Below are 9,230 nucleotides of genomic sequence, written 5' to 3' on the forward strand. Positions count from 1 at the left end.
GACACAAGCCCACGGCTCCCCCAGAGCAGAGCCCAGCACAGCAGAGGACCCGACTCTCGCCATGGCCCTCACCTCGGCGGAACACCTGCGTTTATATCTTTGCACTTAATTGTGTTTTTTTGTCTTCTAGGCTTTTTACCTTGCTAGCTGCCTCCGTTTAGTTGCCAGACCAATTAACATGCCTCTTTAATACCGGCTGGGTCTCCGGAGGGGGGGCAGCTGCTGGTCATACCCTGTTTCCCCAGCAGCACAAAGCGGGTGCTGTCTTCCTTTACTTTAAATTGTATTGCTAGAAAGAAATCCTGGGAAAGGAGTTTTCCTTCAAAAACCAATAAACACGCGTAACACCCAAGAGATACCCTGAGGCACCGCGGGACAGTACAAACCTGGTGAAGTTGTCTGAAGCCAGAAGGCAGGTACTTCCACGGTTAGAACAAGAAACATCCTTAATGTTTACAAAATGCTTTGCTGTTTTCATCAAACTGAATGTTGCCGTTCTGTGGTTTATCCTACCCGAGCTCCACGGGGCTCTGAAGTGTTTTACTGCCATGGTTTACAACCCCTTGAAGTTTGCCAAACCCAGCGAAGTGCCCTGCAGAGATCAGCGCTTTGACTGGGTTTACAGGACAAGGGTGCGAGCAGGCAAGCCCTGCTTCACCCAGCGGCTGCCCGCCCGCTTGGGTCACACGCCAGCCCGTTACGTATTTATAAAGCTTTATAGTTTTTACGTACGTTATTGTAGTTGTTTTTGGTTTTTCTTTTTTTTTTTCACCAAGGCATTTTAAAAATAGTAATTTCTTAAAACACAGCATTGCAGTCATTTATGTAAGCTTTTGACATTCATTCCTCGAGGGTCCCCATGGCCCCCTTCAAATGCCTTTTTTTTTTTTTTTTTAAACACCACACTTCCAAGGAAAAGCTTCCCAGGCATGTAGAGAAAGGAGTTATTAAAAGATAACCAGACTGCAGCTTCTTCAAGAGCAGCTCCCTTCGATCCAGAAACACCCACCTCTGAAGGGGGTCAGACACCCACATTTAAGGGCTGAGCACAGGCCCTGAACTGCTGCAGGGCTTCGTTTTTCACTGCTGCAAATTCAGACCTTTGAAGAGGCCGGAGCTCAGCCACAGCACACCGCCAGCTCTTACCCATGGTGAGCTCCAGCTCAGTGGCATTCAAAAGCTTCCTCCAGTTCAGCACAGATCTTGATCCAGACTTGTTCCTTTACAAGCCACAAAGTACTAAAAGCATATTCCACCACTCTGCAATTAGTAATAATTAACAACCAATGTTACTTGAGTCAAACCCTGCTACCCCTCCCTTCCAGTCCAGGCACTGCAGGATCACTTCAGGTTCCACTGAGGTCAGTGAGCAGCTGAAATCACTGTTCCAGCTCCCACAAGCCCTCCCAAATGAGAGTTGCATTTTCACTTCTGTAAAAGGCATTTTTAGGTTTTTACTCTTCAGCCTCCCCCTTTCCCTTCTCCATCCCCATTGCAGCATGGTTTACTGCTCAGGAGCTCCTACATTCAGCACCCTCCACCTCATCAGAAAAATACTTCAGCAGAGACTTTTTTGGCACTGCTTTCATAGCATGTGAGAACTCCTCTGTAACATTTTACCTCATGAACACTCTATTTCCAGTTAAGGCACACCTGGAATGAAAGGACATCCCAGAAAATTTTCAAAAAGCTAGTACCTCTGAAATTAGTTTGCTTAATATGCTTAAGCCTCTCAAAAAATGATGTCTACCCTGTAACTGGATGATGAGACTCACACAAGCCAGGACACTTTCCAAACCCTGACCAAGACCCGCAGCACCAGCCGGGACCCATCAGAGCAGGAGGCTGGCCTGCCACAGAACCCCAGCTCACCCTTCCCCAGCTGCCCCCTCAGTGTTGAAACACAAGGCAGGACCTGGCCATCACCCAGTAATGCAGCATTATCCAAACCTCCCAGCACAAAAACAATTGCCGTGTCACATTACAAAGGCACACTTACACAACCCCAACAGCTGCGAAACATCTGCAGACTGGCACTGAACTTCAGCCAGCACTTCAGAGTTACGAGGCTGCTTACACCACCTCAGGAAAACCGCAGCCAAAGGATTAGTCATGCTTGCCAGGCATGCGTATGGCTTGCATAAGGCAGTTTTGCAATACCTTTGTCTGTAGCAGCTATGTAATTATAGCTTATTAGATATCTAGATTTGGCTAATGGCATAAACAGTTGTTCATGTAACTTGAGACACAAACTTTTGTGGATGCAACAGCTTTATTGGAATGAACAAGTGCAGAGAAACTTTTAATTGGAGGCAAGAAACAACCAGCCAGTTCAGTTACCACCCCTCAGGCGCAGCACAAGGTGCAGGGTAGATTCCTTCTGAATGTTATAGTCGGAGAGGGTGCGACCATCTTCCAGCTGCTTGCCAGCAAAGATCAGCCTCTGCTGATCAGGGGGAATGCCTTCCTTGTCCTGGATCTTGGCCTTCACGTTCTCAATGGTGTCGCTGGGCTCAACCTCAAGGGTGATGGTCTTGCCTGTCAGGGTCTTCACGAAGATCTGCATGCCACCTCTCAGACGCAGCACCAGATGCAGTGTGGATTCCTTCTGGATGTTGTAGTCAGAGAGGGTGCGACCATCTTCCAGCTGCTTGCCAGCAAAGATCAGCCTCTGCTGATCGGGGGGAATGCCTTCTTTGTCCTGGATCTTGGCCTTCACGTTCTCAATGGTGTCGCTGGGCTCAACCTCAAGGGTGATGGTCTTGCCTGTCAGGGTCTTCACAAAGATCTGCATGCCACCTCTCAGACGCAGCACCAGATGCAGTGTGGATTCCTTCTGGATGTTGTAGTCAGAGAGGGTGCGACCATCTTCCAGCTGCTTGCCAGCAAAGATCAGCCTCTGCTGATCGGGGGGAATGCCTTCCTTGTCCTGGATCTTGGCCTTCACGTTCTCAATGGTGTCGCTGGGCTCAACCTCAAGGGTGATGGTCTTGCCTGTCAGGGTCTTCACAAAGATCTGCATGCCACCTCTCAGACGCAGCACCAGATGCAGTGTGGATTCCTTCTGGATGTTGTAGTCAGAGAGGGTGCGACCATCTTCCAGCTGCTTGCCAGCAAAGATCAGCCTCTGCTGATCGGGGGGAATGCCTTCCTTGTCCTGGATCTTGGCCTTCACGTTCTCAATGGTGTCGCTGGGCTCAACCTCAAGGGTGATGGTCTTGCCTGTCAGGGTCTTCACAAAGATCTGCATGCCACCTCTCAGACGCAGCACCAGATGCAGTGTGGATTCCTTCTGGATGTTGTAGTCAGAGAGGGTGCGACCATCTTCCAGCTGCTTGCCAGCAAAGATCAGCCTCTGCTGATCAGGGGGAATGCCTTCCTTGTCCTGGATCTTGGCCTTCACGTTCTCAATGGTGTCGCTGGGCTCAACCTCAAGGGTGATGGTCTTCCCTGTCAGGGTCTTCACGAAGATCTGCATTTTTCTCTGGAAACAGACAGATCGCCGCAGTCACCTTCCCCTTCCCTCCCATAGGAAGGAGCCCAGCTCCACCGACACCGGTGGGGCTGAGCTCCACGGGCGCGGCCCCTCCCGCCTCCATGCCCTGTGACGCCACAAGGGCAGACCCGCCCACACCCCCGAAGGGGCGGGGCCATCCGCCCCCTTCCCGCCCAAGGCGCGCGCGCCCGCCACCATCTTGAGTAGCCTCTGCGCCTGCGCGGCCGCCATTTTACCAGTGGCTCTCGTACTATCCTTCCCCGCACCCCCCTCCCCGCCTATCTCCGCGGCTACCCGAGTGCTACCGATGTGCTCCAGCTGTTACCGCTGAAGGAGAAGGGAACCTCCCGGCCCGCGGCCCGCGCCCCCTCAGAACACAACCATCTCCCGCCCGGCCACCCATCCCGCAACTAAGCCAGGCCGCCGCGGTAAGAGGCTCTCCTCGCCGCTCTCCCCCGGGGGTAGGGAAAGGCCGAGCCGCGGAACACTCACCGCAGAGCTCGCAGGCCCAGCCGACCGCACAACACCCGCCGCGACCTACACAGCTACAACTGCGCCACACATTCCCCTCCCCGCCCTTTATATAGCCTCGTCCGCTCCGCCCCCCGCGGCCCGGACCACTCCGCCAGGCACTATTTTTTTCCTGTGGCGCGCGCCACCGCTGCGCCATGCAGCAGGAGGAGGAGCGGGGGCGCGGAGAAGTCAGCGCCTCGCGGAGGAGTGATGGGGCCGCGAGCGCCTCGCGGGCTCGGCGGAAAACCTGGCGCGGCGGAGCGGGGCGCCCTCGGCTGTGGGGACGCCCCCGCGGGTGAAAAGCTGCTTGTCCGAGCCTGCCGTTTCATTCAGGGCTTTACACGCCTATAGTCGTGTCCCTGTTTCAAAAGCATCTCGTTGATTTTCTTGTGAGGGGCAGCTCTGCCCGGGGGCCTTGCTGGGAGGCAGCTTCTGAGGTGCGGGTAGAGAGAGGAACCGTTGTTTTAGTCAGAAGGAAGCCATGCATTTCTATTTAAGAAGTCTGCGATGGGTTTCCACGTGCTAGAGGGAGAGAAGTGAGGGAGTGTGGTGTCCCCCACCCAGGACTGGGGCCAGTGTGAGCAGGCACAAGCCTGCTGGGACTGGCACTGGTGAAGCTCACAGGCGGGTTTGTGCCAGGCCCCTCTGTGCCACCATGGCCTGTGGAGCAAGGGACAGGGAAAATGAGTGTCCAGCCCCAGGGCAGAGACTGCAGCAGTGGGGATGGAGATCGGGCAGCTGGGAGAGGGAAGAGGTGAAGTGAGGGACAAAGATCAGGTGGAAAAAGAGATCCAAGTCCTGCAGGCAAGCTTGAGATCCATCAGTGAGTATATATATATACGCACACATGAAGTGGAGTGTGCATCTGAGGCACAATGGATAACTCAGGACTAAGGCCTTGCCACTGAGTTGAAATAAATCTTAAATAGAAATAGTAAGTTTCTTACTCCGGTCTCACAGAGCACCTTCTGGTAGGTTTCTGATGCACTCAGGTGGCTTCTGTGCAAAACAGCGATTCGAAGGCATAGCTGAGAACAAAATGGGCCTTTGTTTGCAAGATTCATGAGATGCCATTTGGTTCCATCCACCCACAAAATCCTTCGTTTGCCAGCACCCAAGGAAAAACACTGCCTACCAAATGGACACAGATAACACTTGGGGCTGCGCACCAGTCAGAAGGGAGCAGAAGGCCCAGCAACAGCTTTGTGATTGGTTTGAGGGAAATCTGCCTGCATTTGCCTGACACAGGGAGCTTTTACAGGAGGAGAGTATGCTGGGGAGGTTCTTAGCCTCTGCTGCCTTGCATTTGTTTGTATTAAAACTCAGCATTGTAGTAGTAATAATAATTTCAAACGCCAAGGTCGTTTAGCTGGGAAAACAAAATCCACAAAAGCATTTTTGTTCCTTCTCAGGTTACAAATGTGCTCAGTGTCTTGTATCATGTACATTTGGAGTTGTATAAATATAAAAGATTGGGATAGCCTTTCAGATTTAGGTCTTCCCTTCTCTGAAAGTGAATAATAATGCCAAGCTTATTCTTTTAGTTACAGAGTGAGCACTTGGGGCTGGTCTGAAAATAGTCAAAAAGGCACGTGGCAACATATTTTGTGACAAGATGGGAGTTTTGTAACAGGAAGAAATTAAGGTGATACAGTGCTGTTCTTCATCTAATTAGGGTAGGCAGCCAACCACTGAGCATTCTGAGTCAGTTTGTACCTGATGTCTGAATCAAATGGTGGAGCAGCACACCCCTAAAGGTTTCAGATTTATGTTATGTTTGGATTGCAAGGCAGATGTTAAGCCCTAGTGCAATAGAGTCCTTAAATGTGTCTGGCTGGTTTGCAGAACAGTTCTTTCCCAAGCAGGGAGGGGCTTTCTGTGAACAAAGCCCCTCCGTGTTTCTCCTACACTGTCTGTATGAGTGCCACTTGCTGCAATTTCAAGACAAGCTTGGTGAATAGTAGGATGTTGGTCCTAATAGACCGTGACCTATTGTACTGACAAATAGTGATTTTCTGTGCCAACAAGTCTATTACTTTGTGCCTATTGCTACAAACTCAGGCGCAGGAACCATCTCTTTCCTGTGTTCACATGCAGGATACATTCCAGAAGTGCAGCTGCCCAGAGAGATCCTGTCCAGGGAGCTATTTACAGCAGGGATCTTCACACTTACCAGTGCTGTAAACAAATATTTGGCTCAAAATAACAGCTAGAAGTAACTTGAGTAAATAAATAGCACAAGGAACATCTTAGGCACTCTGGCAGAAAATGTCATTTTACATCTGTCGCCTGTCAGCTCTCTCTACCAGAGCTGGATACGCTGTTGATAACAGCTGCTAGCTGAACTGTGTAGATAAAAGCTGTTTCAAGCTCTACGTGGTCTTGGGTCTCTCTGTGTCATACCCTTCAGCTCTCCCAGCTCTGAAGAGTTTCCTGGGCGAGAGAGACCTGTGCGAGCCTGGCCAAGGCGAAGAGATCAAAGCAGGGAGCTTGTTTTCTGAGAGCTGCTCGGGGCGAAGCCTGGTCGAGGGGCTGCCTGCCAGCCTCCGGCTGGAGCAGGACTGCAGAGGCGAGCAGACACTGCTGAGCCGGGGAAAAGCTCCTGCACGGTGGCAGCCAGTGACTGCAGACACTTGTGGGGTCCCGGGTTTTGTGCCTTCCGCTTTGTCTCTGGCTCCGGGAACGTGGTGCGGAGACCCTGAGCCAGCTCCATGCTGACTGCAGGTGAGCACGCAGCCAGCTCTGCTAGGTGCTGGGGTGCAGAGGTGTCAGGCTGGGCTGGTGGGCCAGTGTCCCCCTGCATTTCAGGGTTTGGTGTTTCCTTCCTCCTTGCGGGCTGCTCAGCTTCGGTGATGAAATACCCGCAGAGGCACAAGGGTCTTGTTTTGTTTGCATAGCGTGGCGGCGAAGCTAGTGACCCAAACCAGACATTTAGTGTCACTGGGAAACCGCCACCGTGGGCCTTTTTGGGCGGCACATTCACGGTGCTGTTTTCTGTTTCATGTGACGTGGCAATTTTAACACCGGCACGGGGAAAAAATAAAAAAAAAAAAAATAAATAAAATAGAAAAGGAAGGGCTTTTGTGGAGATGCCGGGGATTGAACCCGGGACCTCATACATGCAAAGCATGCGCTCTACCGCTGAGCTACATCCCCCTGCCCGTGCTGCCCGCCCTGCCCGCCGGCCAGGTCCGTCCCTCCCGGAGCGGCGGGGCCCGCGCTCCCCCCGCGGCCGTGACCGGGGGCGACAGCGTAGGGCAGGGCTCTGCGTGGGCGCGGGCAGCACCCCCACGCACGGAGGGGACGCGGGCAGGCGTGTGCCTCCCCACCCCGGGGCTGCGAGCGGTGAACGGCACTGGATAAAGCTAGGCGTGAACATCAGGCAATTGACAGAAGTACGGGAGCATCTCTGGGTTCTACACGCAAAACTGCAGGGGTTTTAAAAAAAAAAAGAAAAAAAGAAAAAAAAAAAATAACAAACCTCCCCGTCGGGGAATCGAACCCCGGTCTCCCGCGTGACAGGCGGGGATACTCACCACTATACTAACGAGGACAGGTATACTGACACTTTCCCGCGCTGGCTACAGACGAGTAGAACCGCCGGGCAGTGTTGCACGGTGATCGCCCCACGCGAGGAAGCGCTTCCTGTGGCAAACTATCTCCCCACGCGTGAGCGCCCACAGGAACAGCCCCACACACGGAGCGTGCACGGCAGAGCCAGCCCCCCCGCCCCGCCGCAAAAAGACCCACCATCACCGGGGGGGCGAGCAGAAAAGAACGGCTGCCGAAACCCGGGATCGAACCAGGGACCTTTAGATCTTCAGTCTAACGCTCTCCCAACTGAGCTATTTCGGCCGTTAAAAACCGGTTCACTGGCCGATGATACGACCCCGCCCAACGCACTCGTGGGTGCTGCTGGCTCCGGCTTCTTCCCGCCTTCCACATGTGGGTTTCACCCACGCAGCAGCGGCTTTCCGTTCCTGGGGCGCTCAGGGTCTCCCTCCCTTTCCTTCGTACTGCTTTCCAAACCCCCGCAAGGAGGGGATGGCAGCCCAACACCCCCCCCCCCCAATACCAGCAGCAGCGGGGTGCTCAGAAAGCACGCTGCGGAGAGCGCCGCCCCCCTAGCCCCCTCACAAAAATCAGCGCTGCTTGCTTTACCCCACCCCACGCACAAACCCCAGCGCGGCGGCCGCCGGCGGAAAACGGCAGCTGGGCGAGCAAAACGTACATCCTCCCCGTCGGGGAATCGAACCCCGGTCTCCCGCGTGACAGGCGGGGATACTCACCACTATACTAACGAGGACGGACACACCACCCTCTTTTCCCGCTTTCCCCTCTGAGGACGCCGCCGCCGCCCGCAGCGCCGGGCCCGCCCCGCGCGGAGCCGCCCGCGCAGCTTCTGTTCTGCTTCCGCGCCTGCTGCCGGCGCCGGGGCGCCGCGCGGGGCGCGCGGGGCGGAGCTGGGCGCTGGCCTGACGCGCGGCTCGCAGCGTGTTTGTAAGAGCTGTGAGAGAGCCGGTGCTGCAGCGAGGGGATGTAGCTCAGTGGTAGAGCGCATGCTTTGCATGTATGAGGCCCCGGGTTCAATCCCCGGCATCTCCACTTTTTTTTCCTCCTAAATCCCGTTGTTTTTGCTCCCTCTTGCACGCTTTCCCAAAGGAGCCGCAATTAGAGTAGCCTTGATATTTCCCTTATTTCTTCTTCCCTCCCATAAGCACACAGCAGTTTGCAAACTTCTGCTGCAACTCGTGCTAAACAAAAGGAGCCCAGCCAAGAGCTCACGGCACCCTCCTGGCTGTGGTTATTGCTAAACACTACAGCATTGCAGCATTTGTTATAAACACACAGCTACACCAGGGTATTTTCCTTCTTACTCGAAAGCAAGAGCTGATGTTTCTTCAGCGTTAGATATTTTTAACACTTGTGGCCTGATCTGGAGCCTAAGCAGTGCATGCAGGCATCCAGACTTTTCCGTGGTTGGGTTGCACCAGTTTCCTCCAGAATGGGGGGACAGGAGGGTCACTGCTCACCCCTCCTCACAGCGTGGTGTTACAAGCAGCAGTAAATCACCACAGCTGAGCACGGGGTTTACCCAGAAGAAAGACTAGGCGAATGGAAAGGTAAACTAGCTTGTACCTTTTCTTCTGGAACTACCCTAATTTCCTGCTGCAAAACAAGCAGATGGCATGGTTAAAGTCTGCCCTGTTTCCTAAAGGCT

The 9,230-nt window shown here is 53.7% G+C and overlaps 1 protein-coding gene and 5 non-coding genes across 6 annotated transcripts; 1 reads left to right on the top strand and 5 right to left on the bottom strand.

The window, feature by feature from the left end:
• Window positions 1-2,253: 2,253 nt before the first annotated feature.
• UBC (ubiquitin C) lies at window positions 2,254-4,095 on the bottom strand. Its single transcript, XM_042805587.1, has 2 exons — window positions 3,989-4,095; window positions 2,254-3,484 (listed from the first exon to the last, which is right to left on the bottom strand). The coding sequence occupies exon 2, from the start codon at window positions 3,476-3,478 to the stop codon at window positions 2,333-2,335; it is 1,146 nt and encodes a 381-aa protein (XP_042661521.1). The 5' UTR covers window positions 3,479-3,484; window positions 3,989-4,095; the 3' UTR covers window positions 2,254-2,332.
• A 2,998-nt stretch (window positions 4,096-7,093) lies between these two features.
• On the bottom strand, window positions 7,094-7,165 carry TRNAA-UGC. The gene has a single exon. It is a non-coding gene; the product is annotated as a tRNA-Ala (tRNA).
• A 325-nt stretch (window positions 7,166-7,490) lies between these two features.
• TRNAD-GUC lies at window positions 7,491-7,562 on the bottom strand. Its single transcript has one exon. It is a non-coding gene; the product is annotated as a tRNA-Asp (tRNA).
• Window positions 7,563-7,791: 229 nt separating this feature from the next.
• Window positions 7,792-7,864, bottom strand: TRNAF-GAA. The gene has a single exon. It is a non-coding gene; the product is annotated as a tRNA-Phe (tRNA).
• Window positions 7,865-8,243: 379 nt separating this feature from the next.
• On the bottom strand, window positions 8,244-8,315 carry TRNAD-GUC. The gene has a single exon. It is a non-coding gene; the product is annotated as a tRNA-Asp (tRNA).
• Window positions 8,316-8,542: 227 nt separating this feature from the next.
• Window positions 8,543-8,614, top strand: TRNAA-UGC. Its single transcript has one exon. It is a non-coding gene; the product is annotated as a tRNA-Ala (tRNA).
• The last annotated feature ends 616 nt before the right edge of the window (window positions 8,615-9,230 follow it).

The sequence above is a fragment of the Tyto alba genome, unplaced genomic scaffold, assembly GCF_018691265.1.
Source record: "Tyto alba isolate M040663 unplaced genomic scaffold, T.alba_DEE_v4.0 Super-Scaffold_44, whole genome shotgun sequence".
Taxonomy (NCBI): domain Eukaryota; kingdom Metazoa; phylum Chordata; class Aves; order Strigiformes; family Tytonidae; genus Tyto; species Tyto alba.